The 20903-nt window shown below is 43.3% G+C and overlaps 1 protein-coding gene across 17 annotated transcripts in view; it reads right to left on the reverse strand.

Annotated features, from left to right (window-relative positions):
• The window catches only part of myt1la (myelin transcription factor 1-like, a), a 59049-nt gene that overhangs the window by 14205 nt on the left and 23941 nt on the right, over window positions 1-20903 (reverse strand). For 12 of the 17 annotated variants that reach the window (XM_020056482.3, XM_020056485.3, XM_020056490.3 and 9 more), the window contains 3 exons: window positions 19685-19766; window positions 7256-7761; window positions 5013-6152 (listed from right to left, as the gene is read on the reverse strand). In XM_020056482.3, coding sequence (XP_019912041.2) covers window positions 5013-6152; window positions 7256-7761; window positions 19685-19766 — 1728 coding nt within the window. Of the gene's footprint in view, window positions 1-5012; window positions 6153-7255; window positions 7762-8202; window positions 8264-19684; window positions 19767-20903 lie in introns of those variants that run through there. The other 5 variants (XM_020056492.3, XM_020056488.3, XM_010895043.5 and 2 more) reach the window with 2 other exon arrangements.

A 20903-nucleotide genomic window follows, 5' to 3' on the forward strand; every position in this document is an offset into this window, starting at 1 on the left:
AATCATTTTTAACAACATTATGCACCTAACCTATAACATTTTCCCTTGCAGTTGGAAGGGGCAGGCAAAAAGCACTAGTCACACCTGACTTATCAGTATAAGAAGGAATTGCATGTTCACCCCACATTCAGTAAGACAAAATGTGTGAAATTGTTTAATCAAAATGCAATTCCATATTTGATTAAAAATGTACACTTGTGTTAAAGATAACACAGACTGAGTATGCCTGTGTGAAACTGGTTTATCAGCAGTTCTCTCAAATGTATATCTGGAGCTCGCTATCTTCACTATCTCCACAAATCCACAACTGTGCCCCCAAGGACAATTCACAAACCAAACCATGTTTAATACAGGCAGTGTTTATGAGCATTGTTTCTGTGCATCACAGCAAGCTGTTTTAATTCTGAAATATTGACGAATAACAGAGCTAACATTGTTTTTTGACCCTTTTAACCATTTTAATTTGAAATTGTAACTGAAGCATGGATAGAAAATAGTTCAAAGTGATGGGTATTATTGGTGGGTAAAAATTGATGGGTAAGTAGGGTCTAACCAGTGTCTTATTCTGGGTCTTACTAGTATAGCCAGCAGTATGGTCAGGGCCGACTTCTGGGTCTTACTAGTATAGCCAGCAGTATGGTCAGGACCGACTTTTGGGACTTACTAGTATAGCCAGCAGTATGGTCAGGGCCGACTTCTGGGTCTTACTAGTATAGCCAGCAGTATGGTCAGGGCCGTCTTTTGGGTCTTACTAGTATAGCCAGCAGTATGGTCAGGGCCACCTTCTGGGTCTTACTAGTATAGCCAGCAGTATGGTCAGGGCCGTCTTTTGGGTCTTACTAGTATAGCCAGCAGTATGGTCAGGGCCGACTTCTGGGTCTTACTAGTATAGCCAGCAGTATGGTCAGGGCCGACTTCTGGGTCTTACTAGTATAGCCAGCAGTATGGTCAGGGCCGTCTTTTGGGTCTTACTAGTATAGCCGACTTCTACGGAAGCCGAAGCTTTTTTAAGGAACTTGTTCAGGGTATCAACTTGTGACTTGTATTGTAATATGTAATATTTAGACCCTTTCATTTTCCCCACATTTTGTTGTGTTGTACACTTAATTTATAATTGATTAAAAAAAAATCTATCTACACACAATACCCCAAAATAACGCAATAACGCAAAAATAAAGCAAAAACACATTTTTTGAAATGATGCCAATTTATTGAAAAATTCATAAACAAACTCATGTACTTGAGTATTCAGCCTCTTTCTAATGAAACTCACTGTTCTTTGATCATCCTTGAGAGAACTTGACTGGAGTCCACCTGTGGCAAATTCAATTGATTGGACATTATTAAGAAAGGGTTGAATGTGTCTATATAATGTCCCAGACTTCACAGTGCATGTCAGAGCAAAACACATGCCATGAAACACAAGGCACTCTCGACAGACCTCCAACATTTTTATTGAGGCATAGATCTGGGGAAGGTTATAAATCATTTGCGGATGTATTGAAAGTACCCAGGGAGCACAGTGGGGTCCATCATTGTCAACTAGAAGAAGTTGGACCCACCAAGACTCTTCCTAGAAATGTCCGTCTGTTCAAACTAAGTAACTGGGCAAGAAGGGCCTTGGTCAGGGAGGTGACCAGGAATCCAATGGGCAATCTAACGCAGTCTAACCAGAAGAACAACTATATCTGCAGCAATTCAATCAGGCCTTTACGGTAGAGTGGGTAGACCGAAGTGAATCCTATGAAAAGCTATATGCCATGCTGCCTAAAGGACTCTGAGAGCATGAGGTAAAATATTCTCTGTACTAACGAGGACAACAATTGCACTGAATGCCAAGCACTAAATCTGACTCATCACCTAGCTAATGCCATCCCTATGGTGAACGTGGGGGTGGGAACACCATGCTGTGGGGATACTTCTCTTTGACTGGGAGACTGGTCAGAATTGAGAAAAGGATAAATGGAGCAAAACACAGAGAGATGCTTGAAGAAAACCGGATCCAGAGCTCTCAGGACTTCAAACTGGGGCAAAGATAAATTTTTCACCCCAACAACAATCACACAGCAAAGACAACATTGGGTTGGCATTGGGACAAATGTGTGAATGTCCTTGAATGGCAAAGCCAAAGCCTGCACTTAACTTAACCCACGGAAGCTCTGTGGGGAGATCTGAAGATCGCAATTCAGTGGCACTCCCCATCCAACCTGACAGAGCATGAGAAGATCTGCAAGGAAGTACAGGAAAAGCGACTCAAATCCAGGTGTGCAAAGTTGACAGAGGCATACCCAAGAAGACTAGAAGCTGTTGTCTCTGCCAAAGGTGATTCTACAAAGTACTGAAAAAGGGCCTAAATACTTATGTACATGAGATATTTAAATGTTTTATTTTCAATAAATTGGCAAATATTTCTAAAAAGTGTTTTCGCTTTGTCATTGTAGAATATTTGTTATATATTGATGGCAATTTTTTATCTATTATAAATTCCATAAGTCCATAAGAGAACAATGTGGAGAAAGTGAAGGAGTCTGAATTCTTTCAGAAGATCACTATACTGAGTAAAAACACACCAAGTCAAATTTACACATTTGGTTGTACATCAGCAGTTCTTCATTTGTCGCGTCAGTCACTGGCAGTCTTTCAACTTGCCATGTCAGCCAACAGTGCTTAGATTGGTATTTAGTCTAGTCTGCAACATAAAATTGTGGTAATCAAGGGTAAATAATGTGCCCACAGGCCCTGTTGATTTTGTAATTCATTCTCACCCAGGCTATATAAAAAATTTCATAATTAATGAACCATTTGCAGAATTTTCAAATTGTTGTGAAAAGTTGGTGCTGAAAGGCAAAATACCTTTACATTAACCCCAAATACCCCCCAGACAGACAGACACACATACCTACTGCCACCAAAAGGCTAGAATTGGCCTTGCATCTGGTCTCCAGAATGACGTACTATGTACTATTCCTTGATACTTCCTCCTAGCTTTCTGTGATAATGGCAGTTAATTACATACCATTACAGTAGATATCCATGATGACCGACAATGGGTGGTCTGTAATAATAGTAATTTGATCATGCTGTCAATGCTGGATTTGACTTCTGCCATTCAACATCCTGTGGCTACTGATTGCAAGACATGTTGTTGCAAACTAAGAGCAATGGGCAGAATTATCAAAAGAAATGACTTCCAATGCCTTCGGATTTCCACAGAAAATAAAACGGATCTTTAGTGGGAGATGTTTGAAGCTAAAATCATGCTTAAACTCAAAGGGTTTCTTAATATAGTTGTTCTCTTCACTTCATAAGAACAGTGAATAAATCCAACATAAGCTACTGCATACATTCATTTCTATTCTTACATCTCCATTTGTATGTATCATTTAAATTTTATGGTATAGATAATATGCTCTTCGGTTCAACCAGATCAGACCTGTAATTCACTTCAGATCAATGCAAGCTGTGTGTGTACGTGGCAATGTCACTCAAGACATAGCATCTCCCTCCAATGATCACGAATGTCTTGTCACCTCTACCCCCCACCCGCCCGTGGCTAGCGTAACAACCCTGTCTGAAAAACGGCACATTGACCTGCTCTGATGCTTTTTTTTATGACTTAATAAGAACACATATAGAGACGGAACGGGTCACACCATGCACTTGTGTATCAGAGTGGATTTAAAAGAAATAGGCCATGGATGGAATCCCGTCGATACGATTTTCTATCCTAACGGGCCGTGCAGACTGCCATTACTCATGCCTGACAAGCCCAGCCTCTGATGTTAGCATGCCGGCCTATTTTAACAACATAAGCTTTCAGTTGTTGCTACCGCTTGCTGACGCTGCCACAACATGAAACACTGAGACCAGCCGGAGGGGAGTGTGCCCGTCCCCAGGGAGGAGCTGAACTACTGGGCAGGAGTCAAGCAAACGTCCAACGGCATTAGAACCGTGAATGAAGTAAGACATTAGTTATACAGCTTGATATTACGCAGATCTGTGACCGTAGGGCCTATTGGCGTCCGTCGAAATATTAGAAGCAGGCCCTGTTAGCCTTTACACTTCTGGGAAATGGCCTGAATGAAAAGCACTAAATGAAAATGTTTATTGTTGAATGGATAGCAGACCACGGTTGCAAATGGAGATTAGGAAAAGGATGGGACCATAGGTGAGAACTTAACTGTTCACCTAACACACGACAAAATGAAACAACACTGAATTCATGGGAAATGTCACTTCCTTATTTGTTGCTGACACAATCTGAAAATAATCTGAATAGGATCAGTAACATTATTCGAATATTCCTGGAAAATGTGGGGTAGGTGAAACAGAAAAAGAAATAACATGGGTTAGAGTGAGAGAACTGACTGGTGCCTCAGTCATATTTCAGAGCACTTTTATGGCAAATTCAGAACGGCCCATCAGTCATAACTTTTCCAGTGATAATAAAGTATACCACATTACTGTACGCCCACTGTGTTGCAATTTAGGCCACCGTCCAGATCTGCCATTTTCAAGTATTTGCTCCTGGGTGTCAGGAGCAAATACTTATTTGAATATAGAGGCTGTACACACTGACTTAAATGCAACTGCCAGTGAGGAAATTAACAATGAGAAAACTACAAGTGAGGAAACTAACAGTGAGTAAACTGCCAGTGAGGAAACTAACACTGAGGAAACTGCCAGTGAGGAAACTAACATTGAGGAAACTGCAAGTGAGGAAACTTACAGTGAGAAAACTACAAGTTTGGAAACTAACAGTGAGGAAACTGCCAGTGAGGAAACTAACATTGAGGAAACTGCAAGTGAGGAAACTTACAGTGAGAAAACTACAAGTGAGGAAACTAACAGTGAGGAAACTGCCAGTGAGGAAACTAACAGTGAGGAAACTGCCAGTGAGGAAACTAACATTGAGGAAACTGAAAGTGAGGAAACTGACAGTGAGGAAACTGACTCACATTGAGACTATGTGGTAAATGGGGTGGGTGCTGAGAGTTTAGGGGAAGGGCTACCTTTAGGGTAATACGCTCTCTTGGACCCGTCATGGTGCATCCTGGACTTGCGCTCCTCCATCCCGCTGCTCTGCCGGGGGCTGTGCTCCCCGTTGCTGCGGTGATGATTATGATTATCCCTCCGGGCCTGATGTCCCTCCGAGGCCATGCGTTCCCTCATGACCTTGGCCCGCTCCGACTCCATGGCGATGGCCTTCTCCAGCAAGGAGAGGTTGCCTTTGGTCATGTCGAAGGCCTCGTCCGAGCGGTCCGACGCCACTGACGTGGTGTCCTCGTCGCCGTCCTGCTGGCAGCCGGCTGCATAGCGCCCCCTTGAGGCCGGGCTCAGCTGCTCCTCAAGTTTCATCAGGTTGACCATGTCCGAGTAGCTGCGCTCCAGGGACCCGCAGTCGTCTGGCTGCTGGCCAGGCTGCTGGCCCTGTTGACAGCCCTCGTACCGGGGAAGATGGTGTCCCGGAGCCTGGTGCTGGTGATCCGTTTGAAGCTGCATGTGGTGATGGTTCTGGTGAGCCTGGTGGTGCTGCAGGCCGGGGTGCCCAGGGCAGTCGGACGGCGACGTCTCGCTTAGTTTCCGGGCCAGGTCGAAACACTGGTTCCTCAGACACTCCAGACTGCTGAGACACACCTCCTCCTCGCTCTCCTCAGCCTGACCCCTGACCCCGTGGTGGTGGGGCCGCCCATTGGAATGGCCGCCATCCTCCAACCCGGTTCCCACCGGGTAGCCGTCGTCGGCCAGCACCGCGCCGTGGCCCTGCGCTAACAGCTTGAGCGAGTCCACCGTCTCCCTGACCACGTCACTGTCCAGGTCCACGCTCAACTCGCCCTTCCTCGTCCCGCCGTGCTCGCTCCCCTCTTCGTCGTCCTCGTCCTCGTCCTCACCGGCGCTGTTGGAGGAGTTGCTGTTCATCTCTGACTCTGTCATGGCCTGGTAGGCAGCGTCCTCTGCGATCTTCCCCAGGTTGAGAAGGGACTTGGCCACCAGCTCATCATAGTTTTCATACTCTTCGCCATTCGGGCCGATGTTCGGACCGGGTCCACTGTTGTTATCCTTCTGCCCCATAAGGTGATGCTTTGATTGACCGCCATTTTTGTACCGGTTCTCTGTGGTCAGGAAAGGAAGGAGAGACCTTTCAGCCCTTACTATAGTTGGATAGATGAAGAAAAAAAAACATCACAGTTTAATCCTTTAGGAAAATAATACTAAATTCAACATCTTTCAGAAACATTCCCTTTAGTTTGATTTTATCTTCCTATGATCGCCCAGTGATTTGACTGACTCCCCAGACTGTTAATGGCTTTGATGGTCTGAATGTTAATAATTACATTTAATAGAATATGTTTAAGACTCAAAGGGACAGTCTGCAGTTACTACTTACATTTCTGGACTAAATTAACAATATTTATCAGTCATTTCTGTAAGTATAGCTTCTACTGGATTTTGTTTGTCAGTTCGTGCCTCTGAAGCTATATTTATGAATTTGAGAGAGTTGGAGTTAAGTCTAACTAATTAATCAAATTCTTTGTAATTGTTCCATTCTAATGTTTTTATTTTACTATGAATCATCAGTCAGTGAGCACCAGGTGACTCCCCGTAATGTATCTTATTGGTGTTGGTTTTAGGGACAGCGGCAAATGAGAGTGCAGGAGGGAGTGAAGGAGGCGTACGAGGTGTTACGATTCGGAAGCCCGAAATATCCTTGGGAGATGCCATTTATATGGGAGGGGGGGCTGGGGAGGTTGAGCACATGTGACACGTCCTCTAAGACGGTGATGTCTGCGCGTGGGGGGTGAAGTTAATAACTCGGAGAGCTCCTCTCTCGATTGCTCTTGAAGGCACTGTCAGAAACGATTGAGGACACTGGAGAGGGAAAGCAAGGGAAAGGGCCGATGGAGGGAGAACAGGCGCATCTGGAGCACCGGAGGTACAAGGCCTCTTATTACACCTCGCTCTCCTCCTGAGGACCCTCTTTTGGCCACATGTTCCCCAGATTGACCATCATGCCCCTCTCCCTCCGCCCAGACAGACCCATTCCACCAACTCATTTCTCTCTGGGTTATTATACCTCCGTGTCATGATTGGGTGTGGCAGCTGCTGACCACATCAAAGCTGCATCACTTAGATAAGAAGTATGTCTTTGACTCAGGGACCTCATTCCTACTGGCAGTTTATTAGTGGGGGGAAATGAGCTCCGCACGACTCTCTTATTTCCCCAGAAAGCAGAACAGAGGAAATAAGGACTCACCTGGCTCAGGGTGACTCTGTTCTTCCTCCTCCTCCTCTTCGTCATCTTCCTCTTCCTCTTCCTGCTCATCTTCGTCCCCCTCATCCTCCTGTTCCTCTTGCTCTTCATCGTCCCCGTCCTCTGCTTCCTCCACCCCTTCCTCCATCTGCTCCCCCTCCTGCGGGCAGACCACCAGCCTCTCTATTTCCTCCTCCTCTTCCTCCTCATCTCCTTCCTCCTCTTCCTCGCCCTGCTCCTCATTATCCTCCGAAAATCCTTCTTCCTCTTCTATTTCGTCTCCCTCCTCTTCCCCCCCATCCTCCTCCTCCTCTTCGTCCTGGATCTCCCCGTCTACCTCCCCCTGTTCCTTCCCCTCATCCATGGGTTCAGGCTCATAGGGGGGGAACATGGCAGCGGGGTCCTCGTCTGGGTCAGGGGGGAGTAGGAAGGTCTTCCGCTTGGGGGCAGGCTCCATGGGCTGTTTCTCCAGGGTCTTCCTCTTCTTGGCCAGAGGGCAGCCATATACACTAAACGCAAGACAGGAATAGAGATTTCTTTAAGAGCCTTAATGAGATAAGTGGTCTTTATCTATACATTCAGGGATGCAGTTTATAGACAGTTCTGGCACAATGTCAATGATAGGATGTAGTTGATCCATATTACACTGCAACAGCATAGGGAATCAAAGTGAATCAATCAGTGTCAACTAAAGTCAACAAAATGAGAACGGATATACAGTAATACGTCCAAAACATTTGTACATACTATACATACAAGAAGATGCATTATTTACTCTGTTTACATTTCCAAATCCAAGCAGACTTGGTTTAGAAGACTCAAAGCAAAGCTTATTCAACCAGCCCTCAATTACACAAATCCCGTTATAATCATTAGCTGTTGAGAAATTCCACTTGAATTGCGAACGCAATTATGCATGGTTTTAATGTGGGTTTTAGGAAATCAATTACCCTATTTCCATATGAAAGGGCTTATTTGTGGTGTGGAAAGGAGAGTCGATGGCTGCTGTTCTTTATCTATCAATGACTCCCGAGTAGACAATGAGTTCTTGCCAGAGTTCTTGTATGGTTGTAGAATAGGAGGAGTAGCCTAAATTCCACACTCAATATTACTTTCTCTATTTCTTCATTGCTGTGCGCCGACAGTGAGTTCGGTTCAGTGTGGATGCGGTTTTACAAACATTAAGGAAACTCATCAAACGCTTGTTCAGACAACACAGGTATAACAATTAGCATTGGTAAGACGTAATGTATTCTCACGGTTCTTATTCAGACATTCCCCGCACTTTTCCCGGTGCACCTTTACTGAACGTGCGATGCGTATGAAAACAGATACCCATAAACATTCGTTACACACTGAACAGGCCAATCCGTCCTCAATCCCCTCGTCACAGTCGTGCGAGCAGCTCACATGCTTGGTTAGGAGTCATCGGGCTGTGAAACGCCCCAGATTTTCACTCCCTTTATCAACGTTTATCCCCCCCCCCCCCCCCCCCCCCCCCCCCCCCCCCCCCCCCGGCCAACGGATCCAGCCTGGGTTGCTCTGATGTGTGCAAATCGACTGTCTCGGTCAGGCTGAAGGACCACCGGCAACCAGCACAACAACGACGCAGTCTCTGCTAATGGGCCTCTCCATCTCTGCTCCATTTTGAATTATGCACAATGACGAGGAAGCGCGCGCGCGAACACACGCAGAGAACCGTTTCGCAAACGACATAACACGCACAACCCGGACATCCATTTCCTATCGTAGACACGGATACACAGGCTGGAGAAGGACAATGCAAAGAAAGTGCCTGAAGTCTGAAGGGAGAATGTAGACTGCGATCAGAGAGTGATCCATTTTCATCTGCATTCATTTGACCTTTCTATTATTTTGCCCTGGTGTCTTCTCCCTTTTCTCCTATAGCTGTCAGGCAGACCGCACGCAGGTGCAGACTGTCTACCCCGTGCGTGCGTGCGTGTGTGTATGCACAGGTGTGTACACGCGTGTGTGAACGTTCTGCTCAGTATGACCTTGGACACCTCAACGTCTCCCACAGGCAGGCCACGCCAATTAAAATTCCACAGGTAATTAAGTTGCATTTGAATAAGGGAACACTGAAGACAAGTTGGAGAGGGATTGTGCTGTAATTATGTGGAAGGAGAGAGAAAGAGACAGAGTGATGGAGGGATATGAGATGTCTATGAGGGTTTCAATGTTGGGGAGTTAATGACTTCCCTCAGAGAAATCTCCTGTAGAGCAAGTTCTCTGATTAACTTCTCTAATGCCTATAAAAAAACATCCAAGATAGAAACATTTTAGAGCCAGAACCTTTTAGAACTTTAACCTTTTTTGGAGCTACTGTCATCAAAGCACCCTCCACCAAGTAAAAATATTACCTTCCATGGTAAAAAGACATCAATATTTGTACTACCATATGGAGAATAATTATATAAACTGAACAAGATTTGCATATGTTACAAATAGTTGAGAATACACATATGTAAGATTCATAGAACATTTATAGAATACCTGTCAAATATGGGTGGATAACATTTAGATATTATTCATACAAAATATTTCAGAAGTAAAGACATAATATCCTGTGTGAACAGTTACCTCTAAAATGATTGACAATCTTGATCAAAATGATTGGCACTCTTGATATATATACCGATCAGCCATAACATTATGACCACTGACAGGTGAAGTGAATAACACTGATAATCTTGTTATCATGACACCTGTCAGTGGGTGGGATATACTAGGCAGCAAGTGACCTGGTTTCTGTCCTCAAAGCTGATGTGTTAGGAGGAAAAATGGGCAAGCGTAAGGATCTGAGCGACTTCGACAAGGGCCAAATTGTGATGGCTAGACGACTGGGTCAGAGCATCTCCAAAACGGCAGCCCTTGTGGGACAGTGGTCAGTACCCATCAAAAGTGGTCCAAGGAAGGAAAAGCGGTGAACTGGCAACAGGGTCATGCTCACTGATGCACGTTGGGAGCAAAGGGTGGCCTGTGTGGTCCGATCCTACAGACGAGTTACTGTAACTCAAATAGCTGAAAAAGCTAATGCTGGTACTGATGGAAAGGTGTCAGAACACACAGTGCATCGCAGTTTGTTGCGTATGGGGCTGCGTAGCCACAGACCAGTCCGGGTTCCCATGCTGACTCCTGTGCACTGCCGAAAGAGCCTACAATGTGCACGTGAGCATCAGAACTGGACCACGGAGCAATGGAAAGAGGTGGCCTGGTCTGATGAATCACATTTTATTTTACATCACGTGGATGGCTGAGTGTCTGTGTGTGTCGCATAACTGGAGAACACATGGCACCAGGATGCACTATGGGAAGAAGGCAAGTCGGCAGAGGCAGTGTGATGCTTTGGGTAATGTTCTGCTGGGAAACCTTGGGTCCTGCCATTCATGTGGATGTTACTTTGACACGTACCACCTACCTAAGCATTGTTGAAGACCATGTGCACCCTTTCATGGCAATGGTATTCCCTGATGGCATTGGCCTCTTTCAGCAGAATAATGCACACTGCCACCAGGTAAAAAGGGTTCAGAAATGGTTTGAGGAACACAACAACCAGTTTAAGGTGTTGACTTGGCCTCCAAATTTCCCAGATCTTAATCCAATCAAGCATCAGTGGGATGTGCTGGACAAACAGGTCTGATGCATGGAGGCCCCACCTCGCAACGTACAGGACTTAAAGGATCTACTGCTAACGTCTTGGTGCCAGATACCACAGCACACCTTCAGAGGTCTAGTGGAGTCCATGCCTTGATGGGTGAGGGCTGTTCTGGCGGCAAAAGGGGGACCTTTTTTCTTTCTTATTAGGCAGGTGGTCATAATGTTATGGCTGATCGATGTATGTGTATGTTTGTTTGTGTGTGTGTGTTATGTGGGTTGTTATTTTGAATTATACGTAGACTACCATTCAAAAGTTTGGGGTCACTTAGAAATGTCCTTGTTTGTTGAAAAGCACATTTTTGTCCATTAAAATTACATCAAATTGGTCAGAAATATAGTGTTTACAATGTTGTAAATGACTATTATATCTGGAAATAGCTGATTTTCAATGGAATATCTAGCTACATAGGGTTACACAGGCCCATTATCAGCAACCACCACTTATGTGTTCCAGTGGCATGTTGTGTTTGCTAATCCAAGTTCATTATTTTAAAAAGCTAATTGATCATTAGAAACCTTTTTTGCAATTATTTTAGCACTGCTGAAAACTGTTGTGCTGATTAAAGAAGCAAGAAAACTGACCTTCTTTAGACTAGTTCAGTATCTTCAACATCAGTGTTTGTGGGTTCGATTACAGGCTCAAAATGGCCAGAAACAAATAACTTTCTTCTGAAACTCATCAGTCTATTCTTCTTCTGAGAAATGAAGGCTATTCCATTTGAGAAATTGCTAAGAAACTGAGGATCTCGTACAACAATGTTTACTACTCCCTTCACAGAACAGAGCAAACAGGCTCTAACACAGGTCCTCAACTGGCAGCTTCATTAAACAGCACCTGCAAAACACCAGTATCAACGTCAAACCATGAAGAGTCGACTCCAGGATCCTGGCCTTATTTTAATGGACAAAAAAGTAGCTTTTCTTTCAAAAATTTCTAAATGACCCCAAACTTTTGAACGGTAGTGTACAAACACATATGTATGTATGTATATATACAACAACCCACAAGAAATGTGCAAGTCTTTTATGACGTCAGGTCAATTTACATTAACCAGAGTTAAGATGACATTTCAATTTCAATTTAAATACCCATTTCTATTGACCCTTGCACTTTGAGCCAAACATATATTATAATCTTGTTGGAACAGTTCCACAAACTTATAAAAAAATAAAAAAAACATTGTGTACTAGTCTATCTACAAACTACAATTGCTATTCATTGATTCCAGTGACAACACACATTGTTGTGGTGATTGAACATTGCCTATCACAGGCTTAATTATTCAATATCAAATTATATATCTGTAGTTAATGTGGACATTATTCGATGAGGAAGTCCAACTCTACCATTGTACATCTGCCCCTCAGGTTTCTATGAACCATTAACTAGTATTTCTGACATTTGACAGTCATGAAAACAAGCCCAATTTGCAGAACATCAGCTAGCTAGCTAATGTCAGCTAAGCAAACGAACATAGCAGAGCCAGCCAGTCAAATCACACAGAGGAGAGGGGGAGGAGAGAGGGAGGAAATGAGGTCTGGGAGGAGGCCAAGGAATGACTTAGATTGGAGCAGTGAATCTGCATAGTTATAGAGATCTCAGAAATTTCTAAACAAACATTCTCATGCTAAAACACTAGTATCAGTCAGTGATAAACCTACTGGGAAAGCAAATTTTTTGTGGAGAAATCTTTCTAGATCATTCACTTTTCTGGCCATTTCTCTATATTTCATACAATATTTTGTCTTAAATATGTAATGTCATATCTTTGTAGGAAATAATCACATATTTAATTGTGTATTGTATATAGGCATATAGACACTGTCAGTCAACACATACAAAGCCACCTCTGGCATAGTCAGCTTATACTAATTAATATTATTCTGCCACACAAGATTTGAGCAGTTGCCCTTGAAATATTGGGACAAAGGAAGTTTCACCTGGAAGGGCAACAGGAAGATCAACTGTCTCCTTTAATTGGCCCCGCTACCGAAGGCATGTTCCGGCTCTTTCCATCCTGTCATTAACTCTGTGCACTAGTAACTCATTGCCATGACGGCGCGTGGCACCAAAGCGGCGTGTGGGCGACCGTGGCGCGGGGTACTCGTCGTCCTATACGAGTTGCCATAGGAGCGCCTCGGTCTCCATGCCCTATACTGCAGCAGCAGAAACATCCACAGGCATGCGTGGCACAGCGCTGTCGCCATGGTGATCCTCCCCTCCGGAGCGGGATTTGCCATCTGAGCGGACACAGTGCGCGCACGCGCGCGCGGGAGAAAGTGAGGTAGAGCAGTGATTCTGAGTCTGACAGACAACCACCCCCTCGCTCTCTAGCTCCCTCCCTCCCCAAAAGCATAACAAATGCAGAGCTGGTATTCTGTATTCTGGAGGGCTCCGGCTGTCGGATTGCAGCGCCGGCGCTGTCTTTTCCTCCTCTGCACAGGCAATACACTACAGCAGAACTGCCTATAGAACAGCAGTCTTTGTGAAGGACAGCCTCTCGCTGTGCAGACAACCACCAACAGGCTGCCGTTGTTCAAAATTCATCATTAAGAGATTCCTGAGGATATAACAATGAATTTTATGGAATTTGGGCAATTACAGTTTCTAAAACACGCTTCATTGGTCCGACCATTTTAACTGAATATTCGCTTTTTAGTCGTTATTTCGAAAAAAATGACAGATACGTGCCATGAATACATTTAGGTAATATGTGCAGAATAAGGTCCTGTTTATTAACCATTTAAAACATACTGTAAAGACTTACAATTGACCTTTTATTTATACATTTGTATATGCCAAAAAGAAATATCTAAACTAATCTAATTCTCTAGAAACTAAGCAAATTCAGAGAATAGTACAGTGTTGATAAGATTTAGATTATTCAGCAATTTAATTTCCTGTACAAACAGATTTAACAAACATAACAAAATACAAATAAAGCAATTCATTAGTTATCATGGTGTTGAAGTGTCTTTGATAGGCTATATCTGGCAGGTATTCAAAATAAAGGCTTTTCTTTAAAGTATAATTTGAAAAAGCTGATGATTCATTTTTATTTTGTTTTTATTTGTTATTGATATTTACAAATACAGGAATGATGATTCATACGTGGCAAGTCTTTATTGTTCACAAACAGTGATATTAATGTAGTCAATCTCGACTACATTTCCCATAGTGCAATGGTAAGGGTAAGAACTGTCATTCCTGAGTCAGGATGAGTACTCTGTTCTTAGAATTGTCTGAAGATGAACATCCAGACCAATATACTGCATAATTCATCATCATCCCCAGCCACCACATGACACCTATCACAAATTGAAAGCAGAAAAGACCCCTCGCAAACACAAGTCTGGTCACCATTTATAACATGAAACTTGAGCACACACACTCACACATACACTGGTGTAAATGTCATATTTGTCCATTACAGCCCCAGAGATGGTTGGAGAGGAGGGAAGAAACCTCAATTCAGTTGTTGTGTTGGATGTAACAAAGGAGAGGAAGCAGTGTCACAGTGTTGTGATGCACATAGAGGAACCATTATCAGTGTTGTGATGGACATAACAGAAGAGGCAATATCGTCACAGTGTTGTGATGGACAATACGGAAGAGAGGAAGCGTCATCACATTGTTGTAATGGACTTTACGGAAGAGAGGAAGTGTCATCACAGTGTTGTAATGGACTTTACGGAAGAGAGGAAGTGTCATCACAGTGTTGTAATGGACTTTACGGAAGAGAGGAAGCGTCATCACAGTGTTGTAATGGACTTTACAGAAGAGAGGAAGTGTCATCACAGTGTTGTAATGGACTTTACGGAAAAGAGGAAGTGTCATCACAGTGTGGTAATGGACTTTACGGAAGAAAGGAAGTATTGTCATGGTGTTGTAAACGTGTAATACACAACAGGAAAGGCAGTATAATGCTTCATAGAAACAATATAAATCATAAAACGACATCTGTATGAAATTCACAGTTACAAAACTGTTGTGGGTTTGCAAACAGAATTTGCAAACAGAAAAAGTCAAACAAACCGTTATGCCCTTAAACAACTAATCCAACAGACTGCCAAGCAGACATAGGTTACAGAACTTCACGGAACAAGAGGGAACTAAGAGAGGGAGGAGGATGGAAAGATTGGAGGACAAAATAACATGAACCTCCCACACAGTCCGAGGCCCATCTGTTGGTGAGCTCATCAAGAATATGATTTTATACTCAAGATGAAGTTGAACCACAGCTGCATATTGGAGTTCACAAACAGATAGGAAATAACATAACAAAACCTGCAGTAGTCATGTTTGAATAATTGAACAAACACTCTAGAAAATTCCAAATGCATTTGTTCCTCTATATGCAATACAAAAGTTATTTTTTTGTATTTCACTTTACAAGTAAATATATGCGATAATCTCCAAAACCTAAGCACGATTGAGTTTAGGATCAGATGCATATTTCCATGATAGCAAAGGTATTCTGACACTTCCCGAGCCTCAGAAACATTATTTTCATCGTCAAACAAATGTAAAAACAATGACCAGGGTTGCAAAACATAGATATTACCCTAAAACATTCTTCTACGTGACATCGCAGGGTTCACTTTAAAAGTAGATACTCCCCATGTCTAAAACACCTGACACCTGGGCTGTGCAAATACTTTTCTTGAGTTCGCAAGCACCAACTCCACCAACGGCGTCAAAACAAGTGAAGGTCTAAAACACGTCTGCTGTATTTTCACTGTGACTAAGCATGTAACGTTGGTAAAATGGCTAATAAATTCTCTGAATACGTTTTAAATATATATTAAAAAATATACAAGCTGATAGTTTCAATTGACATTGGCAATATTACAAGTGCATTGTTATGTATCTCAGTTAAATTATTGACATACATTTACATTAAGTAATTTAGCATACACTCATATGCAGTGACGTACAGTTTTGCTATTGTAGGGTTTCAATTCATGAATTTTGATGATGGTAATTAAGATAACTACCGTCTGGAGTCGAAGTTAAAGATGGCTTATTGTGGATAATAACGCCATGAGCATTCAGACACAACCCAAGGTAAGAGGAATTTCTCCCAAGTAGGAGGTTTTGATAAACTATTCCTTTAACTGCAGGTTCAGTGGCTTTAGTAAGACATCATGGTGAGTTGAGAGGAAAGCACAACGATAATGTCCAAGGGCTACAGACACTAAGGCATGGCTACCTAGATGATCATTATGAATTTTCAATACAATCATTTGGCACAAAATGCTGTGCAGATTATGGGAATTGACATGCGTACACAAATGTAACATCGTTGACAGGAGGATCCTCGACTGATTTCAGCTTTACAACGTTTATCGACGTAAAACGCTTGGCTTTATTTGTGGACAGAACGGCCATTAGGTTGAAAGGTGATAGAACTGTCCTATAAAGAATATGATTTGGGAAATAAATTATTGTGATCAAGTAGAACAGCCCAAAGTATGCAGACACTGAGACCGGGATCTGTAAGTGAGAAAACACAACAGATTGGATGGATAAACGCCTGCTGCTATTAGCTTCCACAAAGACAATGCAAATACTATGTGTGTGTGTGGAGTAGCTCATTGTCAAAGCCTATAGTCAGGCTCTCGCCACACTGAGAAGCCAGTCTGCAGCACTCTAGCCCCTGCCTTGCCTCTCCGCCTGCCTGCCTGCCTGCCAGCCTGCCACCAGCTCTTGGCTCCATTCCCAACCTTTTAGTGAGTGCTACCTGTCAGGACCTGAATTATACCACTCGCAGGCTCAGTCCATATGAGTCATACATCAGCCTGAGGTAGTGAAATAGAGAGAGTAAAAAAAGGGAGAAATAAAGACGTGAGAGGGAGTGGGAGTGATAGAGAGAGTATATGTGTGTATGAAAGAGAGAGAGAGAGTGAGGGAGAGGCATAGGGATGGAGGGAGAGGGAGTGAGAGATTGCACTCTACCTCACTGCACAAAGCCTAGGCAATTACTGAGCACCAGCTCTAGACATGGCTGTCACACCCGCACCAAAGCTGCTCACAATAGACCCCCATCAGCTCATTACCAAGCAGTGGATTTACTGAGAAGGGATTTCAATTTTAGATGAGATACTTCGATTTTATATTTGTGTATATATGAGACCTAACAATTCATTGTTGTGCCTTCTAACATACATTGTTGTCTTATCTGTATTATCTCTAAGCCAATACACGCCTCGATGTAAGATGGACACTTTTTTCCCCAGTGGTCACTGTTTTATAGGGGGATCTTTAAAACGTCCATCTTCGCAAAAATAGCACATCTTACGGTAAGCGTGAGTTATTACTATTCCATTTGAGCAAAAATAATAATTACATTTGTGCATAAACATTGGGACTTGAAGGTTCAGGCAGTCATTGAAACTTGTTGAGCCACGTGATACGCTTTAGGACAGCGTTAACACAGAAACAACTTGGTGTTTTAGACTGGCTAATATAAAGGCAAACATTTTGGATAGGGTGAAAACAAAAACGTAACAAACGACTGGCTACAACTGAGATTGAACCCATGATCCTCTCAGTCGGACCTCGCCATTTTACGCCACAATGCCACACCTAATTAATTGTGGTAACACCCACAAATGCCCCTGGTAGCTGGACAACAACACGTGACATTCTCGGTGTGGAACTGTGAGTGACGTGTCATCCGCCCTACTTTCTGCACGTCTTCTCTCCCACTGTCTTGGCGGCTCTCTCTTTCTCTATGTATCTCTCAGTCTCTACCTCTCTCAATCTCTTTTTCGGTCTCAATCTCTCCCTCTCTGTTTCTCATTTTCCCTGCTCTGCCTTCATCCCACCCTCCTCTTTCTATCTCCATCCATGTATCCCTTCGTCCTCCTACTTCCTCCCCTCTCCATCTTTCTGTCTCATGTCCTACTTCACAGAGCTGGGCCGAGGCAGACACACAGCAGACCCTGTTTGAGGTTGCTCTAATGGCCCCAGACTCTCAAATAGCTAGAATTGTCTTCACAGTGGGTAACTCTGTGCGTGTGTGTGTGTGTGTGTGTGTTTGTGTGTGTCTGTGTGTGGGCGACAGTGATTCTCATTACTACGGTGAACACATCCCTCCACAGCTCTCTACCTCTTCCTCCTCTCTAACTGTACCACTTTAGACCGGGGGTTTAACCAGGGCCACCATTCAAATCAACCATATTATGTTCCAGGCCCGGTGTGATGTAGGGCTCCTTCATCACAGAGGACTGATGGAGAGGAGAGATCATGGTATTAAAGGACACAGCGGTACTATGGACTGGCAGAGGAGGACAGTGGATTGCAACGACACGTATCCCCGTGCAACTGTCAACTTGGTAGAAGCAAGACGAGCCAGTCGGTGTGGAGTCGCTGTACGCACTGAGCACTGTAAACGTGGGAACGAGCAAAAGAGCTCCAATTAACCGACCAACGGAGTAACCTCTTCCCTGAGCCTGGACGATACGCTTGTGCACACACAAACATACACAAATACACACACACAAATACACACACACAAACATACACAAATACACACACACAAACATACACAAATACACACACACAAATACACACACATTCTTCTTTTGAAGTGTTTTTAGTCACAAGGCACTGACATCCTGGGATTATCACTGTGTACTTTAAAATAGAGAAAATCTGAAAAAGTAGATATCAATATGAAATGTCCATATATATATATTTTTTTACATGGCTATATTTAGCTCATAAATAAATGTAGTCAATCCAGATGGAGCAGCTTGCCTGAAATGGAATGTGCAAACTAGCTAGTGGTTTAGATCCTTGACTGACAGCCATGAAAAACGAGTGACAATCTGCGGACAGGTAGAGAGTGAGAGAGAGGTAGACATGAATGAACCTTGAAGTTAGCTCAAAGCTCTGGATCAGAGTTAACATTAACTAACAAGCTCATGTTGGCAGAGGAGCACCACAAGGAAACCTCTTGCAGTTTCGTACTTTATAAAGCCATTGGGAAAAGAGATAAACTAGTCTAATAGCAGTTTTCTCTCTGTATCTTGTGAAGAATGGTTAACGTAAGTAGCCAACAGAAGGAGTCAAGAAGACGCAGCACACCTGATGACTGAGTTGTATTACGTAGCGACATAGTCGTGGGTAAACTGGAAGCACATGAGGGTGCTTAGCACGCACCCATGTTGAGGTTCAGGGGGGTGAAGATGGTTTCATACCCTTACCATCTAGGGATGGCCCCTCATGATGTAGTTGCATTGGGATGACAGGCCTCCCGTCTCCCAGCCTGTCGTCAAGCTTTGATTTTACGGTGTTTCTTTTCAAAAGCAGTGCTGTAGTCAATTAGTTGCATTCCCACATAATTGTCCCTCTTGCCAGTTGCAGTAGGGCGGTGTGCTATCATCCATGGCTCTGGGTGGGACAGAGGTGATGTCCTACTTGACCAACCCCTTTGAGCACTTCAAGAGCACTTAGCTGTCATTTATCTTGGTCACCTTGACATGCTTGGGTGCTGGAACAAAGGTGGGGGAAAAAAACTGACTGGAAAAGGGCAGGTTTGAAAATCAGAAGGCCTTGTAGTAGTTCCAAAATGGAGCGTAACAGTGTTCAAGATAAATTAATGCAAGAATTGGGAGAGAGATGTATTAGGGTTCACATTTGATTGTGAGGTACTCCTGGTTGGAAGAGAAAAATATTTCCAGTTCCTTTACATAATGGTCACACAATGAGTTGTTAAACCATGAAACAACCTCCTTTACCCTTACCGGAGTGTTTTTTCCATCCTGTCCACGCGATAAACTGAGAATCTGGAAGTCTGGGGATTTATCAGAAGGGATAGCCGAGATTCTGTAAAGCAAAGAATATTACAGCCCTTAAAATCCCTTTGAATAGAGACCCAAAGTTTCTCTGTTAGTTATCCAGAGATTGGACATTTGTGAGGGGAATGCTTGGTAGCGGTAGCCGATTCTGCCTTCGCCTGAGTCTGATTAGGACCCCATCTCTCCGTCCTGACCTCCGGCATCTACATTCGAGAAAGGTTGCGGCGGTTAGCGGGCCTGCTCTGAGGAATAATCCAAACAAATTTCTTGAAAGCGTGGTGAGTGATCGATAACCAAAAGTTATTGACGACTGCATTATATGATACCAGAGGCGTTCCAAGCAAACAACATAAGGCAACACCGCAGCGGCACTGAAAAACGATGGCAAAGTTGTCTAGAAGCCACAAACAGGCCGTCCTTGTGAGTAGGCGCTATCTCGTGAAGCTCTTTCTGCACCTCTTTCATTTGTGGGTAATTCATCTCCCGGAGTCTGGGTAAAGGAGAGGTCGGATGCAGTTCTCATTTGTCTGCAGCACCAAATGCAATTCCAGCCCGCTGGTTCATGGGGAGACTTGATGGGGTGACACCAGAGACTCAGGCATCAATCTGTCCAGCCTAAGTCTCAGGAGTAAAAAGCATCAAGTTGAGAGGTTTTTGTTTAAACGAGTGGAGTACAATTCCGAGAAGATCCGATTACTTCATAGTTCAGCTATCGAGGCTAGTTGATTTGCTTTGAATGACCAGGGCAGTGTGTTTGATTCCTGTGACCGCTCGCTTGTTAAATGTATCTGTGCACGAAGTTGCTTTAGATAATTGTCTTTTAAATGGCTTACGGTGTTTTGTGTGTGTGTATATATATATATATATATATATATATATATATATATATATATATATTATATCCAGCATTTAATATGAATAATTGACATTACATTTCTACGGATTAGTGTGAACTTTAAAGGAATAAAGATTACAAACTTGTAAACAAAGTCTTGATAAAATCCAAGACTATATCAGAATGCTGTTGAAATGAGAAAGAACCTTGTTATTACATTACTAGGAAGGTTACCTTGAATTTCTATACATGCATAAAGAATATGGTCAATGGCCACAGGCATGCAGAACAGCAATCAAAGAAAGGATTATTGCAACAGCTATAATCAAC

Source organism: Esox lucius, chromosome 18 (genome assembly GCF_011004845.1).
Source record: "Esox lucius isolate fEsoLuc1 chromosome 18, fEsoLuc1.pri, whole genome shotgun sequence".
In the NCBI taxonomy this organism is placed as follows: domain Eukaryota; kingdom Metazoa; phylum Chordata; class Actinopteri; order Esociformes; family Esocidae; genus Esox; species Esox lucius.